Below are 25,210 nucleotides of genomic sequence, written 5' to 3'. Positions count from 1 at the left end.
CCTCCTTTCGATGCGAGAAGAGAGAGTCTCGGTGATATTAATTTCTTGTTTAACAGACACAATCAATCAATCAATCAATCAATCAATCAATCAATCAATCAATCAATCAATCAATCAATCAATCAATCAATCAATCAATCAATCAATCAATCAATCAATCAATCAATCAATCAATCAAGAGAGACTCTCGGTGATTTTAAATTCTTGTATAACAGACACATTGGTTCTTTTTTTTTTTTTGGTCAATAGTATACGGAACATCCTTCTCCAAAACCACATTTGAAACGCTTGTTAACTATCGTAAAGTTATCAAAATAACCTGTCATTCTGCCTAAGTGAGCAGGAATAAAATGTAGTTTAAATTTCAGTTTTGGATTTTACCACTTTGTTTTACGTAATAACAGTAGATCGATTGTGCATCGGATTCAGTGATCGATATCGCTCTTCACAGCCATCTAGAAAGTAATACAGTAAATTTCAGGTTCGACATAAAATTGTCGCGTTTCTGAAACAAGTTCTTTAAGTCTGACAAGTTACAATATTTTGCCTGTCCAGCAAGGGAAACTTGTAACATTTATGAACCGGAAAATTGTCATGACATGTTGGCTAATTTGTCAGATCTGACACAATTGTTGAATTTGTCACACCTGTCGAGTTTTATGAAACGAGGCCCAGGTTAGCCATGGGCGTCATATTGTCGAGCATGTCCTCCGGCACTCCGGCACTAAAAGCCATCCTCCTCAATCCTCTACCCTTGACAGGGCATGGCCGCGTTGATGATTTCACTGTCCTGATTTTATTTCTTCAAGTCCAGCGATCTGTCGCTGTAAGCGTTGCCTCGAGGAAAGATCTCTCTACCAGCGTCCGCAGCGACTCATCTGATTGGACGTCTTTCTCGCGGTCTCTTGGCATTAATCTTTCCCCTCCACCACAAGAATATCCAGAGCGCCTGTTCTTCTTGCGACATGTCCGAAGTACCGGAGGTAAGCCTGGCTGATTCGCTCGAGAAGCATAGTCTGGATAATAAATAAAATCAATCTTATTAAAGATAAATGTACTCTGTGCAGTATGCAAGGTGCATATATTCATATATGCTGTCAGTTGTGTACACAGTTTTATTTACAAACCATATACACATTAATAATTGCACATCAAATGAACCACCATCTTGAACTCAAACACTTGAGTTCATGTCAACCAACTGCGGAGCACTTGACAAAATCATATGTACCAACACAACATAACCACAACACGAGTTCACATAGGACTACTTACCTTGACCAACGTCTCTAACAGCTCAACTCCCAAGACCGTCCTTTTATATACCTTGCTCGGACAGGCTTCCAGAAAAGTATGACACAACATGCTTTCTCGTATCTTCTCGAGTCTCCAATAACCTATGTACAAACGAATAGAATATTCTGTAAAACTCGAGTGACAAAGGTGAGTTGTTCTGGACTATTACTCTCTGTTGCACAACATTACATTGGATTTATACATCATATTTACAGGTAATAATAAATTATATACTATTAGCTACGTGTTCTTACATTAAATAAAGTCGTATTAATAAACATACAGGAGAAGTATCGTGACATAACCTCACATGTTCTGTTACACAAGACAGATCATACAACGCACAAATAATAAATGATACGACCACGATTTATACCTAATAAAGTCCTTACTGACAACCTGTCGTACATAACTACGTAAATAATAATAATAATAATAATAATAATAATAATAATAATAATAATAATAATAATAATAATAATAATAATAGTTCCGGAGTTTGCTGTGGAACGCAGAGAGGTAAAATAAGGTGCGGGCTTGAATAGGTCTATCTACGATATCAAAATTCATATAAAACTTTAAAATAAATGTTATATTTCTTTTCCGAAACTCAAACTTAACAACATTCTTCACTTAGTGAAAACAACAGTGTTATCAGGTACAATGACAATTTTGATATAAGAATAGAAAACCCCAGAATAGGGAATTTAACACTTTTGGGCTTCAAGCCCCTAATTTACAAATTTACAATGTCGCCAATGTAGTGTTTACTTCGACACAAGGTTCCAGAGCACTATGCTCCAGCCTTCCAGAGGCACCCCTCAATATCACAGTAATCTCAGCAATCTCAGAAAAGAACGTACATACTCTCCAACTTCATCCAAGGAGACTGTGCTCCCAATTTCTTACAGCCCACGCAAGGCAACATTACACAAAAAATCTTACAATTTCTGGCCTCTGTAGGCCCAACCTACAATTTACAATGTTTGTACACAGGGGTATCTATTACCCAAACTACTGGGCCTTCGTGGAAAAGAAGAACAGGTTAAATTACTTGCCCAAACACAAAATGTATGGAGGCGTACACTTGCACTCCTTGAAAACCACGTTTTAAAACCCTACTTGGGCTTGTGGCCCGATGATGCAGAGGCTAATCCCACACTACTAAAGTGACTAGAAGGAAGGTTAATTAATGTTTTACAGGAAGAGAAACAGTTACAAAATCTTAGTACCTCTAGATAAATTGAAGCGGAGCTCGAGAGGGTAACACACGCTCTATCCCCGATTTACAGTTTAAGACTTTATGAAATTTTACATGAAAAGGAAGAAGATTACATTTTAGAAATCAAATGGTTACATAGTTAAAGCTTAGAACCTTCCCCTCGAGCAAGTTGGCGGAGATAGCTACAGAGATAGAAAACTGGTGGCCATTACCTCGGCTGATGTTCTGCCTGCCGAAGGATGAGGCACCCTGCCTCCTGTCTTAACACACACACACACTCAGTACTTCGACGTCCGGCTCCATGGCTAAATAGTTAGCGTGCTGGCCTTTGGTCACAGGGGTCCCGGGTTCGATTCCCGGCAGGGGTTGGGTGCATGTGTCATCTTCATCATCATTTCATCCTCATCACGACGCGCAGGTCGCCTACAGGCGTGAAATCGAAAGACCTACACCTGGCGAGCCGAAAATGTCCACGGACACACTCGGCACCAAAAGCCATACACCATTTCATGTTTTTCCGGTACTTCGACGACCAATAAGACAAGGTAGCTTGATAAAACCGCAGCTGGTCCGAGGGGATGGTTTGAGAAGGCTCTGGATTAAATCCGGACACACCCTCTCATTTTTGTTGGATAGTTTAAAAGTTACAAGACCGGGCGAGTTGGCCGTGCGCGTAGAGGCGCGCGGCTGTGAGCTTGCATCCGGGAGATAGTAGGTTCGAATCCCACTACCGGCAGCCCTGAAAATGGTTTTCCGTGGTTTCCCATTTTTACACCAGGCAAATGCTGGGGCTGTACCTTAATTAAGGCCATGGCCGCTTTCTTCCAACTCCTAGGCCTTTCATATCCCATCGTCGCCATAAGACCTATCTGTGTCGGTGCGACGTAAAGACCCTAGAGAAAAAAAAAAGGTTACAAGAAGCCTATTAATGGCTGAAAAATAACTACAGAAAATTTCCCATTGGCCAGAGTCAAAGCTGGCGGGACGAGAAGGAAGTATTGCAAACCTTGAAATATCAAAATAAATAAAAGTTAATTTAGTTGAGAAAACATACGAACACATAACTTTTTTAAATCACTAGTTCTTCCACCGTGCACCAGAGTGCATGTTCACAGTTTTTGTAAGGACATCTATGGAGAAAAGTTCAAACTTTTCGCTGTACCCCAAAACAAAATAAATAAATCCAGACAGTTTAGGAAACGTTAAAATAACACAATACTCTATTATTTATGAGTGACATCTTCCGATTAATGTCCCAACTTCATGCACTAAATGTTTCGAGATTTGTATGAGAGATAGCGTTCCTTAAGGCGCTTTTTTTAATGTGCGGAGTTGAGGTGTACCTCCCGGTACAATAATAATAATAATAATAATAATAATAATAATAATAATAATAATAATAATAATAATACCTTAATCGAGCTCGATATTTCCACTATTTACCCATGGCTTTAGAGAATTGTTTCCAAGTTATACTAGTTCATTACACTTGCATCAAGGAGTTGCCGTTGTTTTAATGAAAGCGTAGGAATTGTTTGAATATCATAGGAGAATAAAAGAGCGAGTTAGCAGGCAGGCGGCCGCAAGAGCTTTCCTAGGAAAATACCCCTCGCTGAACTTTCTACATATAAGGCGCAGTCAAATGAAAACCGAACGCCCGCCATAACACACAATCCGCGTTAAAGGTGGCAGCACTGTTATTACGCACCGCTCTGTTAGGAGAACTCACAGGTGCACGCAGTTGTTGGGTTATGTCTTTGTTGGTGTGCGGACTGGTCTAGTGTGTTCGTCCAGCTGTAGAAATGGAGGCAAGCAGAGAAGTGTGGTTCGTTTTCTGGTCGCTGAGCATGCTGGTACCGCTGCAGATGACTCGGATATGACGTCATTCTGTCAATCTTTTGTCCCTCCGTCAGTTGACGCGGAACCCACTGCGCGAAATTTTTGCAGAAATGCTAGACAGTGATTTTTGATAATGGCATGCAGGGAGCCATGGCTAATGCCGACCTGAACAAGAATTTCTTTCTTCGTGATTCATCGGTTTTCCCGGATTAGGCCACCAATCCGCCCCATCGCTTGGGCCTGTCCTGGGCAGTGATGTGCGCCCTATGCCACTCGTGCACGTTCGTCATGGACATGCAGTGTTCCACCTACTCCAGCTCCCTCAGCCACCAGAAAACGAACCACACTTCTCTGCTTGCCTCCATTTCTACAGCTGGACGAACACACCTACTCCAGCTCCCTCAGCCACCAGAAAACGAACCACACTTCTCTGCTTGCCTCCATTTCTACAGCTGGACGAATACAGTAGAGCAGTTCGCGCACCAGCAAAGACATAACCAAAGAACTACGTCCACCTGTGAGTTGTCACTGCGCAGTTCTCCTACCATAGCGATGGCAGTATCGATACGTAACTACAGTCTTGTCACCTTTCGCGCGGAATGTGTGTTACGGCGGGTGTTCGGTTTTCATTTGACTGCTCCTTATACGTCAGGAAGATGCACTAATGTCATCTGCGAGGAAATCTTGTTCGGCCTGTCGCCGGAAATTCGAAGTTGCTCCCTTGCGGAGATCGGAGGGGCTACTATTCTTCCATTTCTTTTTTGGACCGGTGGGGTACTCTCTTTCATTTTCCTCTCAATTCTGAGGATCTTGACCAACACGGAGGCTGTTCTCTAGTGGTCCTCGACACAGACATGCTGCGCTGAAGAGGTTCAACCCAGTCACATACTTTATATTGTTGGACCAGCGAGTGGGAACTCGCCCACTATCTTTCTTCCCAAAACATTTTCCTGCGCATTGGACGTTCCATTTCCAGCTACCAGATGGCCAGAAAAATGGATTTCTGTTAGGCGATCTCTGGCTGAAGTTTGGTAAACACCAATTATGTCACTAGATATGCCCACATCGTACGACTTGGAGTGTCCGATGATCTTTTCTTCGCCCTTCTAACATCCGATTACTTCTGCTGGGTGTGAACCGGAGCACTGTACCTGTGACCCACAGAGGGAGCTTGTTCTGTTGTACCTCAAGAGAGGAGTGTAGAGGAGGACTCTTAGTTTGCCGCCGTAGAGGCCGGGTTCTCGACCCAGGCAGCACGTGCACAAGCTAATCGATAGTGGAGTGTGGAGTATAGAGTACAAGTCTCTCGCAGCTCATTTCCACCCGGGCACCACGTTCTCTGTCGCGAACGTAAACAACAAACCAGAGCACCATAATATCAGAGAAAAAATATGCATGTAGATTTCCAAACCAGCCGGAACGTATATAACAAAATGTGATTTACTATAAATGCCAACGGTCATCATTAAAACACCGTCGTCAAGCCGGTATCCCTCTATGCGTCAGAATGTCTTATCCTCTCTCAGAACTGTACATTCGCTAAGTTAGAGTGAAAAGAGAGAAAGATTCTGAACACAGTGGAACCGACCGGTGGAATACACAGGTTTACCACAAGCAACGCCCAGACCCGTAGTGTTTCTCGCATAATGGTACTGCTCCTATGTAACGTAGTTTTCCTCCCAAGGTGGTTTTATCCGCAAGAAACGTCGACTCATGCTGTTCGGCACGTAATGGTACTAATCGCAGGTTAATGTCACCATCCCTTGATCGCGCCTTTTAGTAGCCTCTTACGACATGCAGGGGATACCATGGGTGTATTCTTCATCTGCCCCACCCACAGAGGGTTCTAAAAACCATGAGTGAAGTTAAAAGCTACAAAAACATTTAAAACGTTATACGAACAACTTGCGAAATAGTTCCTACAAAACTTAAAATATAAGTATGGATCGGACTTGGAGCCAGTTGATCTTATTAGGATGAGATGTCCCTGTGAGAGCTTTTAGCTCCCAGTCCACGAGTTCATCAGCACTGATCCCGAGGACTGACGTACGAACTGTACGATTGTATGGCAGACCAGGTAAACTGCTGTGGCTTTGTGGCCGACTCCGGGCTATAAGACATATGTTAAAATGATTCTCCCATTCTGTACATGCCGTTCATGCACACTAGTACCGCTACCACACAGCCAGAGGAGCTATTCTCAACTGTGATGAGTGATATTTTTGGTCTGAATACAGAATATTTTGTACTAGATTAGTGGCGCCGAGTTTAGAGGGGGGGGGGAGTTTTCTGCCCCAAAATATTCTCCTCCTTGATGTGAGCCACACCCTCTTGCATCGGGGAAGCAATCCCAGTACCAATAAGATACAAAACGAAGGTTGAAGCGCAGATCGCGACTAGAAAAAGCTTAAGTGCAAGCAGCCTTGAACTGGAAACGAGCCTCTTGACAATAATAGTAAGAGACTAGATTTATAAGCAATAAAATTCAAATACAGGAAATAAGGGTTTATTCAAATCATGAAACGAAAGTAGAGGAAAAGGAAATTAATTCAATTTAAAAAGGATAAAGAACGCATACATACATAATCAGTCCAGATTGTGTTGTTGGCACGACATTATTTCGTGAGCATCAGGTCACAAAGAATCATATTTAAACATACGGCGGGATCACTCAATTAAGTATAATGCATTCCAAATGGTGCCAGTATTTATAAATGGCGCAACAGATCAAAAGAGAGGTCGTTACTTCCAGTGAGTATATTCCATATCATTTCCACTCAACAACGCCCGCACACCACCCTCATTAATAACAATAACCCCAGATCCTCCAACCCCCACGCATCAAGGAGAAAACCCAGAGTTAAAAAATAAAATTCGTAGGATTTCAGTACGGGAAAAAATAAAATTCGTAGGATTTCAGTACGGGATAAAAGAGAAATGACTCTGGACCAAGGTGATAATATGTCACAAAGGGGAAAATCCCCACTTCGTACGGCACGAGTGGAAGCTCGCGCCGACACAAAACGGAATCAGTCATCAGATGGCGAATTACATAAACATGTAGCGCATGAACACAGTAGTAATATGAGACCGTACCATCAAACATATCATAATCCCAACAATCACAAGGAAAAACATGCGGTCCATTCATACTGCGGAGCGAACAACACATATCAATCACCTATATATCATTGAACAAATATTACGAAAGAACACCCATACCTGGAGTATATTAACGGTCAAAGAAAGGAGAAGGATGGTAGTACATGGTAAGTTGGAAGCGTTTAAAGACTTTTCTGTACGTCAGAAACGCTACTCCGATAGGCGTGGAGTCCATTTTTTATTCTTCTCTCAAGGTAACAAACAACGATTCGAGTCAACGAGATAAAATTAACATCTCGTCAGAAAGATACGACCGTCAGTGCCCAACATCTAGGGAGCTGCCTGCCCTCTCTAGTATATTCATGGAAGTTATCAAGTCATCCAAGGTGAGGCCGCAAGAGGCCATTAGCAATAGCCGAAGAGTAATAACTGGGAATTAGCCATGCAGATATGGCACAGATGTTAAGTTAAATCTGGAGAAGGTGGTAGGTGGTTTAATATCAAGAAATGAGAGTAAAAAGCGGGCGTTCCTTTAGAGAAGTAAATTTCAGGCGGTAGAGCTTCTCGCATTTTGTATCATGAATTGCATAACATACAGGATATTTTCCCATTTAACGATGATTCAATAAAACATAATATACAACCAATACACCTTAAATAAACAACGCTAATTTCCTGAAATAATAACCAAGTTCAAACTAAATCTAGAGAACTTTTGATATACATATTTACAACACATTAAATAAATTAAAAAAATAAAAATAAATCTCCTTAAATAATTAACATTATTAAACTACATCTAGAAACATTTACATATTTTACAGATATGGCCTTACATTCATGAGGTCGTTAGGGCACGTCACATTTTAGACAGGGGTGGGTGGAAACGATCCACTGATTCACCCACCTCATCCAGTGATAGTAATAGGACATTTATTAAGAATATTTATTAAGCAAGTTCTAATTTTTTTAACTTGTGATTATTTCTGATAGCTTCGTAAAAAAGCATTCCTTTAAGTTAAATATTTATATATGAATCGCGTTCTATTTCTTTTGTTTTCTTGTGAATATTTTTGAAAATTCCGTACATAAAACTCGTTCAAAAATGTATCTGAGAAACAAGCTCTATTATTGTTCTGTTTGTGAATATTGTTATTATATAGGAATGTTTGCATTAATAGTTGTTCCTCATTTCTAATGCCTGTGTTCGTGTTAATCGTGCTCTCCCCTTTCAATAATTACCCGAAGTCGGTGGGCCTGAACTCGATCACAACCGCATTACCGCTTTTTTTCTGGCTCGGCGTGGAAAACAACGAGAAACTACCTCACTCCTCATTTCCCTAGTACGCCTCCTCAGTGACTGCTGGGCCACCTATGACAGGTAATGGTGGAGCTGTTGAAGATCAAATCAGCCTTCGGGCTGACCCTTTAACATACTGTCGACTAAACCGCGATTTTAAAAAAACGGAACATTTTGCATACGGTTTAAGGGTGATGGGGTAATCGAATACTCTTAATAATCGAATAACCTCCATCCGATTATTCAGATATCGAATAAATAATCGAATGAGTTTCAAATATCATTCACTTGTATCGCATAGAATATTCGAATGCGTCATGAATCAATTTTTCGATTTAAGTGTGGGATAGATGGGACCGGCCTGTGAAAAAAAAATCCCTCCGGCGATAGATTGAAGAGGTGATTTACCCTAATTTAGGTGTGCTGATTTCAAATACAGTATGTAACGAATGAGCTCCGGAAGATTGTCCAGTGCCATGTACGTGGGCTTGTCCTTCTTGATTCGAATCTCTAAAATCGATCCTAAAGATACACTGACTGACAGTGACAATGCAACACCAAGGAGGAGTGGTTCGAAAGGGATGAAAGTTGGGGAAAAAACAGAGTCGGCACGGAAGAATAATTGATGTTTATTTCAAACCGATATGCAGGTTACACAATGCGCACGGCATCGACTCAGTAGGATGTAGGACCACCGCGAGCGGCGATGCACGCAGAAACACGTCGAGGTACAGAGTCAATAAGAGTGCGGATGGTGTCCTGAGGGATGGTTCTCCATTCTCTGTCAACCATTTGCCACAGTTGGTCGTCCGTACGAGGCTGGGGCAGAGTTTGCAAACGGCGTCCAATGAGATCCCACACGTGTTCGATTGGTGAGAGATCCGGAGAGTACGCTGGCCACGGAAGCATCTGTACACCTCGTAGAGCCTGTTGGGAGATGCGAGCAGTGTGTGGGCGGGCATTATCCTGCTGAAACAGAGCATTGGGCAGCCCCTGAAGGTACGGGAGTGCCACCGGCCGCAGCACATACTGCAGGTAGCGGTGGGCATTTAACGTGCCTTGAATACGCACTAGAGGTGACGTGGAATCATACGCAATAGCGCCCCAAACCATGATGCCGCGTTGTCTAGCGGTAGGGCGCTCCACAGTTACTGCCGGATTTGACCTTTCTCCACGCCGACGCCACACTCGTCTGCGGTGACTATCACTGACAGAACAGAAGCGTGACTCATCGGAGAACACGACGTTCCGCCATTCCCTCATCCAAGTCGCTCTAGGCCGGCACCATGCCAGACGTGCACGTCTATGCTGTGGAGTCAATGGTAGTCTTCTGAGCGGACGCCGGGAGTGCAGGCCTCCTTCAACCAATCGACGGGAAATTGTTCTGGTCGATATTGGAACAGCCAGGGTGTCTTGCACATGCTGAAGAATGGCGGTTGACGTGGCGTGCGGGGCTGCCACCGCTTGGCGGCGGATGCGCCGATCCTCGCGTGCTGACGTCACTCGGGCTGCGCCTGGACCCCTCGCACGTGCCACATGTCCCTGCGCCAACCATCTTCGCCACAGGCGCTGCACCGTGGACACGATTTGACGAAGCGACCAACCTGCCCTTCTCAGCCCGATCACCATACCCCTCGTAAAGTCGTCTGTCTGCTGGAAATGCCTCCGTTGACGGCGGCCTGGCATTCTTAGCTATACACGTGTCCTGTGGCACACGACAACACGTTCTACAATGACTGTCGGCTGAGAAATCACGGTACAAAGTGGGCCATTCGCCAACGCCGTGTCCCATTTATCGTTCGCTACGTGCGCAGCACAGCGGCGCGTTTCACATCATGAGCATACCTCAGTGACGTCAGTCTACCCTGCAATTGGCATAAAGTTCTGACCACTCCTTCTTGGTGTTGCATTTGCTCTGTCAGTCAGTGTATTAACATAAAAATGGAGTAATCTCTTTTTCCTTCCAGTCGGTGATTTCCTAACGACTCGCATTCTGTGAAATAATTGAAAAAATGATACTCAGGCAACTGCAATTCATTAATCCCAATTACATTTATATTGTACTTTTTCCGTCACTGCTTCGTTCTGCCATATTTGCTTTTTTAGAGACCAATATTATTGTACCAGCTGACCATGATCGTGCTGCAGTATGGAGATTCGTCGCTTGGCTGTCGTGTCTCAAACAGCGTGACGCGACGCTATGGGAATTAATGCCATTTCTTACAATGGAGCTGTGTACAGGTGCGCGAAATGTATGCCGGATCAATGCGGCACGGATAGCAAAAAAATGAAAGGGAGAAATAAATATAAGGAACATTGAAACCTGTCAAATCTATTTCCCCGCCGCAGTTCCACTTTACTGTAGCTTCTTCCTAATGCGTTGTCACTTTAGAAGATAAATTGTTCTTCTCTGAATATTGAATTGCTATCAGTTGTCGTCAACATCTGAGTGACCCACATCTGAGAAGTGTGTGCGTTCAAATCAATACAGAGAGGATCATTTGCTTATTCTTGGATCGTTATAGGACCTTATACGCCAGAAAATCTTCACTTTTCGCCACTGTATTTTGGGTTCATCTGCTGCTTCTCTGTATTGATTTTCATGCCAAAATACTAGTAGTTGTCGATGGTAAACGGCATGACAGGGAACTTTTTTAAGTTTCACTAAGAGGAAAATCCCTCTCAGTTTTAATTACTGTGTTGACGGGGTGATAGTATCTCACTGGGATAAGCACGGTAATGAGCTTGTAATTAAGGTTACAGATCTGTTCTCATGGTTATGGGGGTATTTAGGGGTTGTAGTAAGGATGTAAAGGAGAGGGCATGAACGTCTCTAGTAAGACCGCAGTTAGATTATGGTTCCATTGTATGGGACCCACGGCAGGACTACTTGATTCGGGAACTGAGAAAGATTCAAAGGAAAAGAGCGCGATTTGTTCTGGGTGTTACGAAAATGTTACAGTCTTTGGGCTAGGAAATGAAATGGCGTACGGCTTTTTGTGCCGGGAGTGTCCGAGGACAAGTTCGGCTCGCCAGATGCAGGCCTTTTGATTTGACTCCCGTCGGCGACCTGCGCGTCGTGATGAAGATGAAATGATGATGAAGACGTCACATACACCCAGCCCCCGAGCCAGCGAAATTAACCAATTATGGTTAAAATTCCTGACCCTGCCGGGAATCCAACCCGGGACCTCTGTGGCTAAAGGCCAGCACGCTAACCATTTAGCCATGGAGCCGGACTTTGGGCTAGGGAGACTTGGGAAACGATCTGCTCGACTAAGCGGTATGTTCTGAGATGTTATTGGAGTGATAGCGTCGAATGACACAAGTACACGAATAAGCTTGAGTTGAGCTTTTGCAAGCAGGAAACATCATAATATGAAGATAAAGTTTGAATTCAAGAGAACAAATTGGGCTATTATTCATTTATGCGAAGAGAGATTAGGGATTGGAATAATGCACTGAGGGGAATGTTTGATAAATTTTCAACTTCTCCATTTCGTAGTATAATATTCTAATATAATCATAACATTAACCACAATGTCATATCATATCAACAGCTGAAGTAAGTTAACCTGTTTACTCAATATTTATAGCATTACGAACGCATGACTTGGTTATCACTGGTTAAATAGATCCTAACTCAAAGAACTTGTCGTTTTTGGTCAGATGACTACCTAATAAACTCCTGTGTTTAAAATCAATTGCCTTTCCACATGTAACATCACTTCTCTTGAATATAAATTTACGACAGCACTGCACACACATATTTCATACAAATATAAAATGGCACTTCTCAAAAACATATTATTTAAATTACTTACGGTAATGATATTTACATAAACTCATCTTTTCTTCCTGTTTTCCCTCGCTGCTGTATGTTCAAATGCTTAGGACATGTCGTCAATAAGACTGTAACATCGTGTTAGCCATCGGAAAATATCTGGGTAGGTCTCTCCTCCTCCTCCGTCATCTGGGAATAGGTTTGTCGGCTTCAAGTCCCCATCTGCAGGCAGCCTTGCTTCGGTCTTCTTAGCACATGATACTGGCCATTTCTTGCGCAGTTAGAACAAAAATATAGATTAAGACGGTCACTTTCGTCATCTTAGTGTACAAAGCCTTCTATGATTTAGAAATATATTGATATTAATATTTCTTTCACTGAGCTCGATAGCTGCTGTCGCTTAAGTGCGGCCAGTATCCAGTATTCGGGAGATAGTAGGTTCGAACCCCACTGTCGGCAGCCCTGAAAATGGTTTTCCGTGGTTTCCCATTTTCACACCAGGCAAATGCTGAGGCTGTACCTTAATCAAGGCCACGGCCGCTTCCTTCCCACTCCTAGCCCTTCCTTGTCCCATCGTCGCCATAAGACCTATCTGTGTCGGTGCGACATAAAGCAAAAAAGAAAACTTCTCTCACTCAAATCGCGCTAAAGTCTTGCAGATTACTAATATGTTTATAAAAGTTTCAATTATAATCTGATTTAATTTCCTATCGTTAGTTTCTAATCGCTGTTTTATTTCTTATCTTCTTGAAAGCAAGTTATGATACTGGGTATTTCTTTCACTCTGTATCTCGTGACGTAGCTGGTTACGTAACGATTCTGACCAGTTCTATTTCAATTTATTAATTCGCAAGTATGCGGTATTTCGTTGTCTTGCTCAATTTCCTTGATGATTATTTCTATTTCTTCTCAATTAAAACCTTCTATGAATATAGTCTTCTTTCCATATTAATCTACCGTAGCGATCTGCCTGCGTTGGTTCCTTCTCGAATGAATTTTTTTAAATAATACATTTTGTAACAATGTTCTATCTTTCATTCTTTTTCACCGTCTTCCAGATGTTTTTTCTCGGCTTGTACCTGATAAAAGTATGATCTTCTCGACATTTACGGTTATATTTGCGTCTTATTTTTCAATCTTCCCGCGGCATAGCGTCCATTTTTATTCCACAATATTCACTGCTAACAGTGAAATAGCACAGTAGGTTAATGTCAGACGAACAAATTGACGTATGCGTCAAATTCATACGCTGCGTACTGTTCGCTGGCGCCATCTCTTAGTGAAACTGGATGCATACATCTGGTATAGTAATAAAAGAAATTGTTTTGTCTGTCTGTGTGCGATGCTCAGCGAAATCTACGGCACGTAGAGATCTGACATTTTAAACGTAGGTAGATGGAAAGGGGGTCCAAATGCACCTCGAAGCCGGATTTTAAATTTCCGCGTTCGTAGGTGAGTTACGAACGAAAACCGGCGGAAAACGTGTGTTGGGATATGACAATCCATTGTGCTGTCACCGGGTTTATATGCATAGATCCACTGTCGCCAGGCAACATACATAAGGTAGGTGTTGCAAGTCAAGGAGCGATTATAAGTCTATGACGTAGGAAGCTATTTTCGGTCCCTGACACGAGGGGCCGTATACAGTTCGTAATATCTGGAAGTGTTTGTCTGTGTGTATGTGTTTTGTGCCCAGCCAAATCTACGATACGCTGATACCTGAAATGTTTGACATAGGCGAATTCGTAGACGAATCTTTATACAGGTAAATTCCTGCTTTCATGAATTATTCATATTACTTTTAATTCTTTTAATGATTTATTTATTTGATATTTACCCGATATTCATTTAATTGACTTAAAATGTTAGGGAATGCGAGGATTTCGCTATCCTGTACCAGCAATAATGAGTGGACCGTATTAACTCCCAGCTAACTCAATCCTATATTTTATTTAGAGGAAACATGTAGTACGTGAGGTAGACAATAATAAACGACGAATAGTAATGCAAGGTGCCAGTTTAAGTCCATGGTACAGGAAGCTATTTTCTGTGCGTGATATCCGGAAGTGATTGGCTGTGTGGACGTATGCGATGCCCAGACAAATCTATGGCACGCAGAGATCTGAAATTTTTAACATACAGTGCATGGGTACAGCATTTCTCCGATGCTGTGTCAAAGATCAATTCTTGCTTCGAGAAATGAAGCTGTCAACGTAATCAACAAGCATATTTTGCAAGAATTACCCGATGTTCTACAAATTTACAAGTCTATCGACACGACATGTAATGCAGATGAGGTTCTCAACTACATGACAGAGCTTTGGAAAAACTTCAAGTCGGCCGGAGTACCCTCGAACATCGTGGAGTGGATGATTGTGGCACCGGATATTCTTTTCAGGAATATGAAATGTCCTTCCCTACGCAACGGAACACGACTCTCAGTCAAGAAACTGAGCGGAATATTACTGAACGAAATGGATATGCCGCGGACGAAGCAGTATTCATTCCTCGGATCACATCATCCCTTCGGATATACCGTTTCGATATAGACGTCTGCAGTTTCCTGTTTATTTCAGTCTCGCTGTGTGCATCCACAAGGGACAAGGACAGTCGCTCAAAGTTTAGGATTCAATCTTCGGAACTGTGCTTCTCCCATGTCAACTGTACGTTGATTGTTGAAGAGTTGGAAAGGCAAACGCTCTGCACTACTTAACTCCAAATGTAAGCTCAATAAGGAAAATATATCGGTAGTTCGTTTTTATATAATATGTGTTGTAAACAAGGTTGGGTTTACAAAAAGCACAACTTCTTCATTTGCTTCACATGTAAAATTACAATATTTACACTAACAAAACTGAAAGTTATCTCGAAGCAAATTGAACTATGAATTTGGAGAAAGAGTCTGTCTTTGTACACTATATACACGTTGGAGTATTCACGTTCACTACTATTTTGGAAAGATAGTCTTTGTGACATGAAAAGTTCTTGATAGTCGAAAACTATCAGAAGCACTGACGTAAATATCTCAGAGAGTCCTTCTTTGTTGAAGTGTCTGAGTTCATTAACGTAAGTTCAATGACTGAAGAGTTCCTACTTAGCGAAACTAAGTCGATAATGGGAGCTTGCATTAGCTAGGGAATGATAGTGGCATATAATGGTAAGACTGGGCATGGACAGCGGAATAGGCAAGAGGAGCGGTGACCCGAGGTGAGACCTCTTACTGCCAGAAATTCAGTCCACCTGGCCGAAGCACATTTTCAAGAGGAGTAGCCTCCGTGCTCGACGTAGGGTGTATTCTGGAGCTGGACACCGGGGTCAGTGGGCGTCTGGACAGGCTAGGAGCTCCTTTATATAGCACACACGACGTTCCAGGCACGCGCACTGAGGGCTGCGCGTCGAGGCTCGAAGAATAACACACTGGCACGCGTGTAGCTGGCTGGCGGATCGAGAAGGGAGCGACGGACATACAACAATATGTTCTTTTATATTGTTTTAAGATTACTTGTAGCAATTACCGACCCAGTATCTTAAGCACTGAAAGTAATCATATTATTACAAATAAAATAACGTATTTCGTGCAGTTCATGTAAAAAAAGAAGTGTACTAATAAATATAGATTATTTATTTTGTTAAAAACATCAACCGGCTGAAATAATAAACGCGGGTGACGCTATTAATACATGAAGTTAGTTGATGATTCAAGAATACTGAAGTTATTCTGAAAAAATGCTACTAAAATAATTAAAATATTAATATACAACAGTGGCAGAAATACGTAGGTCGAGTCATAAGTCATGGCAACTATTTTTTTTTTCTCGCGAACAGAAGACAACACGGAAAATCTAAGATATGCATTGGAAACGTACGGTATGTACTTGCGTATGATGCCACTAGATGGTGTATGTAAACATCACTGCCCCCAAGTTCAGTGTGTGAGGGAGAGCGTCACAAAATGGAAATCAACAAGCAGGAGCAACGATCGTATATTAAAATAGCATTCTCCGTGGCAGAAATGCACGCCAATGCCATGCAGAGCTGCGGGAAGCCTTAGGTGTGTGATTGTAATCTAATCCCCAAAGTCAAGAAGCCATTAAGTGGACAACGGGGTGAATGGGTCCAACTACAATATCAAAATTAATTTAAAACTTAAACCTAAGGTTATATTTTCAGAACTTCAAACTTGACAATTTTTCAGAACAATGAAACACCTTAAAACAAGTCTAGGTACAGACAAGATAAGTGGTCTTAACAGATCCTGGGCTTCAAGCCCTCGCTTTACATTTCCTGAGCTCCTAGCCCAAAATTTACAAAAGAGCACAAATTATTCAGGGGCAGAAATCCCATAATTCAAGAGCACTTGCTCCCCAAAATCTAAATATCTAGCATTCCAGAGGCACTCTTTACAATTACAAAACTTGAAAAAGAGCTAACAGGCTCTCAGTTTTCCAGGCCTACTCAAGGCAACATCAACTTACAATTACTGGCCTCTCAAGGCACAACTTACAATTTGAAAATAATTTATACAGGTGTATTTAATACCCAACCTACTGGACCTTCATGGAAAAAGAACAGGTTAGATAACTGGCCCAAACACAAAGTGAATGGAGGCACACTGCGCTCCAATATAATGAACACTTAAAAATCTAAGGGCTCTAGGCCGATGAAACAGGGGCTATTCCCAAACTACTGAGGTGACTCGCATAGAACTTACTTTACCACATTACAGAATGAAAAACAGGTATAAAAACGTAGTCACCTCAAACCTAGATGAAGGGGAGCTTGAGAGGGTAATTCACTCTCTATCCCCGATTTACAGTTAAAGATTTTATGGAGTTTTTACATTAGCCGGACGAAGTTCCATTTTAGAAAAGCTGGTTACATAACTAAAGAGTTGGACCTTTCCCTCGGGTTGAACTACGGAGGTAGCAAGAAAGAAAGAAATTACGTGTCCATTACCTGGTAGATGTTCTGTTGACCGATGAAAGAGGCCGCCCGCCTCCTGCTTTAACACACACACACACACAGTAAGATGACGATCAATTGGCCAAGAAACGAGAAAAGCCGCAGTTCATAAACCCTCAGGGAAGGTTCGAGATCATTCAAGATCAAACAAGCCACACCCTCTCAATTGCATTGAATAAATTCAAAAGTTACACGTAGAATCGAACAAGAAGCTTGTGATAGGTTGAAAATTAAATGCAGAAATTAGGGATTGGCTAGATTCATAACTGGCGGAAATAAACAGGAAATATTGCCAACCCAAAAAATAAATGAACATCATTCAGTTACAAAAATCTAGAAATACAAAACTTCTTTAAATTATAACTTCTTACAACTCGCACCAGGGTGCATGATCATAGTTTTTAGTGGTGTCCTCTGTGAAAAAAATGTCCAAACTTCTTGATGAATGTCGAGAAAAACAAGTAGAAATTCACTCAGGTTTGGAAACTGCACAATAACAAAATTACATAATATTTTAGTGGTGACACCTTCTGATTAAATTTCCAAGTTGGTGTAGTTTTAGTTTCCACTTTGTTCGATAGAGGATTTCATTTAGGCGCTAGTTTCGAATGCGCGGCGTTGGGGTGTACCTCCCGGTACAATTTCGAAGGTCTGTAACCAGTGGAGACCTGCCCTTTATACGTAGTCTTCTGTATTTGCTGTCCATACCATAATAAAGTAATGTTTACCAATGGCCTGCGTTCTGTCACTTTCCTACGAGAATTTCCTGTTTGTTTTCAGACACTATGCATAAGTACATGCCCCATATTTCCAAATGCATATCTTAGATTTTCCGTGTTGTTTCTTGTTCGCGAGAAAAAAAAAATAGTTGCCATGACTTATGAATCGACCCTCGTAATAAGAAAAACGACGTAAAGGCGAATTTAATAAACGTTACGAGGAAATGTGTAAACTGTTACAGTAAGTCAGCCTGAAAATTGATACAACGACCATTATGATTTATTGAAAATACGTCTACTTTGCTCTTCATATTTCAGAACAAAATAAATCATGATGAAAAACAAAAGGAAATTGAAAGCTTTTCGCTTGTTTTTAACCACTTCCTCGCACCTTCGATTCTTGGACCACCAAACGCTTGCATATTGCATTCTTGCCATAACTGATTTTACTGGTAACTTTTGACAAAAATATGCCCCTTACATTTGGGTTCCACCTGACGATTTTAGTCACGACATTAGCGATAAAAAGTGTGTGATACCTAGCATCCGTGCAGGCTGTGATGTGAAGTATTGATGAATGGCCATGAACGAGAAACGTGTTGTCAAGGAGGGGCGTGAGAGCTCAGGTTGTCCATGTGATATTTAGGCTGTGATGTAAAGTATTGAAAATGAAATGAAATGGCGTATGGCTTTTAGTGCCGGGAGTGTCCAAGGACATGTTCGGCTCGCCAGGTGCAGCTCTTTTGATTTGACTCCCGTAGGCGACCTGCGTGTCGTGATGAGGATGAAGTGATGATTAAGAAAACACACGCACCCAGCCCCGTGTCAGTGAAATTAACCAATGATGGTTAAAATTCGCGACCCTGCCGGGAATCGAACACGGGACCCCGGTGACCAAAGGCCAGGACGCTAACCATTTAGCCGTAGAGCCGGACTGTGGAGTATTGATGGCTGGCCATGACCGAGAGACATGTTACACAAAAGGAGCGTTAGAGTACAGATGGTCAGTGTAATCTTGCCGACTGTGATGTGAAGTACTGATGGATGGTCATGACGGGGAGTCCTAGAGGCCTCATCACTTTCTACAGAACTGTTTGTTAATTTATTTTGCTGTAGTTAAATAGGCTGAGAGTCAGCTTCCCCCTTTTCGTTGCGCTGTATGCTACACTTGTAGACTCCAAATGTGTATGTTCTTCCCATTATAGCGTTCATTAGTTTTGAGCATGTTCTATCGTTTCTATCGTTTAAGAGCTATCTAATTATTTTCCCACTTATAACGTTTACCAGCTTGTATAATGTTTATTTACCGCTTTTGGGCTATGAGTATACTTTCCCATTTATAACGTTTATCGACTACATTATTATCACTATTTTCTCACTTAAAATGGTCATTAGCTATGTGTGTACGTTTGACAAAGTTCAGTAGCTATGTGTATAATTTTCCCTTTTGTAACGTTTATTCTTTGAATTTAGTCATATCCTTTTTATAATATTAATTTGCAATATGTACAATTTTCTCCTTTTATCATCGATTATTTTTAGGTGATGTTTTCCTTTTTGTGGCATTAATGATCTGTGCTGTTTTCACATTCATGAACACTGTTCCCATGTAATGTTGTTTAGGAATATCTAGAAGAAAATGTAATTCTTTCTGCGGTTGCAGGCGAGCACCAAGGAAGGGTTCCTGATGAAGCAGACGTGGTCCTTCAACCGCTGGAGACGGCGGTTCTTCCAGCTGAAGGGTCACCGCTTGTATTACGCCAAGGACTCGAAGGTAAGAAAGATATCATTCACTCTTTCGTCTCAGTTTTCCTGTTATGATTATTTCTAGGAATAATGTCTGGAATGACGCCATCTCAGTTTTGCTGTAATGGTTGTTTCTAGGAATAACGTCTGGAACGACGTAGATATAAAGCCACTTCAAATATAAGCTCGTACCACACTAAGGACTACCCATTCTCATTAGTTAACTACTTGCTTACTTTCTTCTCTCTCGCTACACGATAAATTGATCCAGAACAAAAGGCAACTTGAAACAAGAAATATCTATACACACATCTGACGAAATAATTTACCATTTTCTGATTCATTTTATGATTTTTTTTGTAAAGAATGTCTTATAGAAACATGATTTGAAGGTTTCTTATTTATAATTAAAAATGTATTTCCTATTCGTAGGCAACCGTAGATTCTTTTCACATCCTTACCCAATTTCATTGATCGTCATTTATTTCATTTTCATTATCCTCAACTTTATTTGGTGTCAGGAAGGGCATCCGGATGTAAAAACATGCCATATAAATTAATTTCACCCCATTTCCTACCCCTACATTTCTCTCATGCTTCTGTTGAAACCTCTGAATTGTTGAAACTAACTGACGTGGCAGGCTGTGTTTTTCACGAACTTCTAGATAGAAAAAATCCACCGAGCAGTTGGCCGTGCGGTTAGGGTCGCGCAGCTGTGAGCTTACATTCGGGAGATAGTGGGTTCGAAACCCACTGTTGGCAGCCCTCAAGATGGTTTTGCGTGGTTTCCCATTTTCACACCAGGCATATGCTGGGGCTGTACCTTCACGGTCGCTTTCTTCCAAATCCTGCCCTTTCTTATCCCATCGTCGCCATAAGACCTCTCTGTGTCGGTACGACGTAAAGCAAGTTGTAAAAACATCCATTCTTTACGTTAGTGTTACTGTCATAACAAATACGATTTCACAAAATTATCAAAACTATTTTTGCTGAGAACTCCATTTCGGATCGAAAGTTCACCGCGGTCGTGTTCGCATTTCATCCTCCTCAACTTACAATCCTGGAGCATCGACCATGATCTTATTTGAAGGATTGGCGTTCGTTTGTCTCGAGGTCATGCGGGGCAAATCCAGATACGTATTAAGGCGGCGGCGCCTTTCGAAGTTTTGGATGTCACCGACCATGAAATTCTGTATCTTGGACCATCCGGATCGTGATCGATTTGAGCAATTGTGGGATTTTGATGACTGAAAGTTGAATGGATCTTTTATCTGTGTAAAGAAACCGTGTGCTATTTAATAGAGCAAATAAATGGCAGGTTAGAATTTCCTATTAATCGAAATAACCCTGTCTCGTCCATGATCAGACTTTTAATTTACTTCAAGGGCGTATGGAACTCTTCATTAAAGGTTGTAACTGGGAACAGAGCTAATATGCACCATGTAACATCGTGTTTTATCCAAGGTTGCCAACTGTAGGTGTTTGAACAGGAGGTTCTGATTATTAGGACAGTTATCCGGTCTCCGGTTATCATTTAAAACTGGATGCTAAATTTCTAATTATGACGAAATTTTTTTTGACATAAATATGTGTTATGGCGGATTGGGGGGGGGGGGTTCATCCGAAAATGTTTGTAATGACTTGCGACAAAATGTTTGACGTCACATTAGTAGTCACCGTAGATCTTGGTCAACAAAGATGGCTGCGGCTGTGGATTTGTATAAATAGTGTGTGTTGAAATAGAAAGTGTACCGTCAGTGACGTCACATTAGTCGTTACCGTAGGCTTTGGTCGCCCAAGATCCTGCGGCTACTAGTTAAGTGACATTTGACGTGGAGTTTTACCCAAAGACATATTCCTGATCATTAGCTTTCGCAAATGGAAACTTCTTTTTCATATTCGAAATGAAGTTTATATTTGCTAAAGCACGGTCCATCACCAACATCTAAGTGCTCTCGTGATCGGGTCCGCAGGCCGATTCCTAAACAAAACGTCTGCAGCACATTTCAGAAAATTGGGTGGTAAACCCGTTAACTAATGCATTTATTTCCTGGAATTATCATGTTGCGTTACGCTATAATGATTTCTAACAGAATGAAACTTATGAAATAGTCAGAAATGAACGTTTGCTAATCATTGATATCGACATTGTATGCAGCGATTTTGTCAGTTATGTTTAAAACCCGCTATTCTAGAAAATAGATCTCAGAGAGTTAGAGTAGGTGAAGCTTTGTCTGACCCTGTAATAGTTGAGAGGGGAGTTCCTCAGGGCAGTGTTATCGGACCTTTATGTTTTCTTATATATATAAATGATATGAGTAAAGGAGTGGAATCGGAGGTAAGGCTTTTTGCGGATGATGTTATTCTCTATAGAGTGATAAATAAGTTACAAGATAGTGAGCAACTGCAACGTGACCTCGAAAATGTTGTGAGATGGACAGCAGGCAATGGTATGTTGATAAACGGGGCTAAAAGTCAGGTTGTGAGTTTTACAAATAGGAAAAGTCCTCTCGGTTTTAATTACTGCGTTGATGGGGTGAAAGTTCCTTTTGGGGATCATTGTAAGTATCTAGGTGTTAATATAAGGAAAGATCTTCATTGGGGTAATCACATAAATGGGATTGTAAATAAAGGGTACAGATCTCTGCACATGGTTATGAGGGTGTTTAGGGGTTGTAGTAAGGATGTAAAGGAGAGTGCATATAAGTCTCTGTTAAGACCCCAACTAGAGTATGGTTCCAGTGTATGGGACCCTCACCAGGATTACCTGATTCAAGAACTGGAAAAAATCCAAAGAAAAGCAGCTCGATTTGTTCTGGGTGATTTCCGACAAAAGAGTAGAGTTACAAAAATGTTGCAGTGTTTGGGTTGGGAAGAATTGAGAGAAAGAAGAAGAGCTGCTCGACTAAGTGGTATGTTCCGGGCTGTCAGCGGAGAGATGGCGTGGAATGACATTAGTAGACGAATAAGTTTGAATGGCGTTTATAAAAGTAGGAAAGATCACAATATGAAGATAAAGTTGGAATTCAAGAGGACAAACTGGGGCAAATATTCATTTATAGGAAGGGGAGTTAGGGATTGGAATAACTTACCAAGGGAGATGTTCAATAAATTTCCAATTTCTTTGAAATCATTTCGGAAAAGGCTAGGAAAGCAACAGATAGGGAATCTGCCACCTGGGCGACTGCCCTAAATGCAGATCAGTATTGATTGATTGATATAATAAGTGTAATCGAGGACCCGCGCTGCTCCGGAGCATTTGGTCAGATAACTCGTCTTGATAAGCCTGTCGTAGTCATATTGTTCTGTCTGCCCTTTTCAATGGTCGTATGAATATTTAATAAGAAGCGTCTTATGGCGTGCCACAGTTCGTAGTCAGAATTCATTCATCTTGACGTCATCATGTCGTCTGTTTGATAAAAATATATCCATATATCCGCTTTTTATCCTGCAGTTCTTGATGTAAAGCTTGTTATTGTGTCGTTCAACTGTTGTCAAGTGAGCTCATAGGTTAGTCTCGAAGGAGCGTTTTCTTTGCCAGGTAGAGAACTTTTCTAAGGTACGGATATATGATCTTCACTCTTTCTAGTGTAGGTAGGTTATCCTTCGATAGGTGTTCCCAGATAATGTATAAGGCGTATGTCATGATTGGGTCTGTTTGTACGTAGACTTTTTCTCATAACAGCATGTAATTATTAGGAGCGCTCCGTCATCTGTTGAATATATTTGGAAGCTGGGAAAGGTTAGAGAATCAAAGAGTATGTAGCTGGGAATATTATTCTGTGATCAGAGGAAGTGTACACTCTCTGGCTTGACAGGTAGCAATCAAACATGGTTGCATGGAATGACGTTACTTAGGATGAAAATCATATATCAGAATATTAATGAAAGTGTCGGTGATCATTTAATAACTTCATTTTATGATTACTCAAAGTTGGCTGAACTTAGAGACCTGTCAATGTATCCTTGGTTCTGATATTTCGTTTGGCGCTGGAAATACCCTCATAAGCAAGTGAAGAGATCTGTAAACTTTAGTTTATAATCCCGCTTATGTTGTTGTCGTTAATCTCTTCTAAGTGGAGTTAGTTTGGCAACGGGAGCTTTTCGTACAAGCCCCATTGTTAGCCCGCTCGCCGAATCTGGTGTGCCGCCTTTACACCTGAGGCGCCAGCAAATGCTTCTGTCCTATGCTGAAAATTTGCGACAGATGCCACTTCACCCAAGCTATCCTTGCGTATTCCACAATGGAAACCGTCGGCTGTACGCTGCTTACTCTCCAGCAGCGTGGCCGGTTGGAATACGCTTTTATAGCAGTCACAGATTATTGGATGTATCTTCGGTTCCTTTGTCAGACAACCAAGTAGGGTGCCTCCTTAGATAATATGACGACGTGAAATCATTCTAGATTTGCACACCGGCCCGAAGGAGAACACGGACCCCTCCATTTATCTGAGACTCCACCTGGCCGTTGTTGGCCGGTGCCCCGAATCCGTCGTTGTTTTCACGGATGGTTCGAGGGAAGAAGCGGGAGTTGGCTGTGCGTTCGTTGTTGACAATAACAGGTTTCTTTTTCCTCTGCCGGAAGGCTGTAGTGTGTGCACAGCAGAGCTCTATGCTATCTGTGAAGCTCTGCGGTATACACTGTCCGATGAGGGTCGGCAATTTCTGCTGCGAACGGACTCCTTGAGCGCGCTACAATCTATAGATACATGTTTCCCTCAGCACCATCTGGTGCAGCGAATCCAGGACCTGCTGGCCGGGTGTTCGTATGCCGGCACCAGAATTACGTTGATGTGTCTCCCAAGCCACAACGGTGGAGAGGATAACGAGTTAGCTGATAAGGCAGCCAGGAAGGCGGTTACATTGCCCCCCGTTGCCTTACAGAATCCCAGCCAGTGATATTTGATATTCACTCTCATCAGAGACATTTGGTTATGTCCCATTGGGACATGGAGTGATAGGCCACCCCTCTCCCAAATAAGCTTAGAGGGATAAAAGGAACTACGAAGGTATGGAATACCTCGCTTCGGACGGAGTGCGTGGACCTGGCCGATCTGCGCGTAGTCTACAACTCTCAGTGCCATTTCCCTTATCCTATGAGATGATGAGCAGTCAGCAGACCTCGCCATCCGTTTTATGAGTTATAATGGCCTTTTTTTATCGAGTGGTGTATTTTCTATTATTGTTTTTTGTTAACTATACTTTTACCCCATTGACTCTTATTTTAGTTCGTGCTTGTG

The 25,210-nt window shown here is 41.8% G+C and overlaps 1 protein-coding gene across 1 annotated transcript in view; it reads left to right on the top strand.

Moving 5' to 3' along the window:
• LOC136885670 (diacylglycerol kinase eta) overlaps positions 1 to 25,210 on the top strand; it is a 332,289-nt gene that overhangs the window by 22,597 nt on the left and 284,482 nt on the right. The window contains exon 2 of the mRNA XM_068230302.1: positions 19,888 to 19,998. Within this exon, the coding sequence (XP_068086403.1) occupies positions 19,888 to 19,998 (111 nt within the window). The remainder of the gene's footprint in view (positions 1 to 19,887; positions 19,999 to 25,210) is intronic.

Source organism: Anabrus simplex, chromosome 14, assembly GCF_040414725.1.
Source record: "Anabrus simplex isolate iqAnaSimp1 chromosome 14, ASM4041472v1, whole genome shotgun sequence".
Lineage (NCBI taxonomy): Eukaryota > Metazoa > Arthropoda > Insecta > Orthoptera > Tettigoniidae > Anabrus > Anabrus simplex.
Note: the sequence above shows the minus strand (reverse complement) of the source record. Positions and strands in the feature narration are given on the sequence as shown.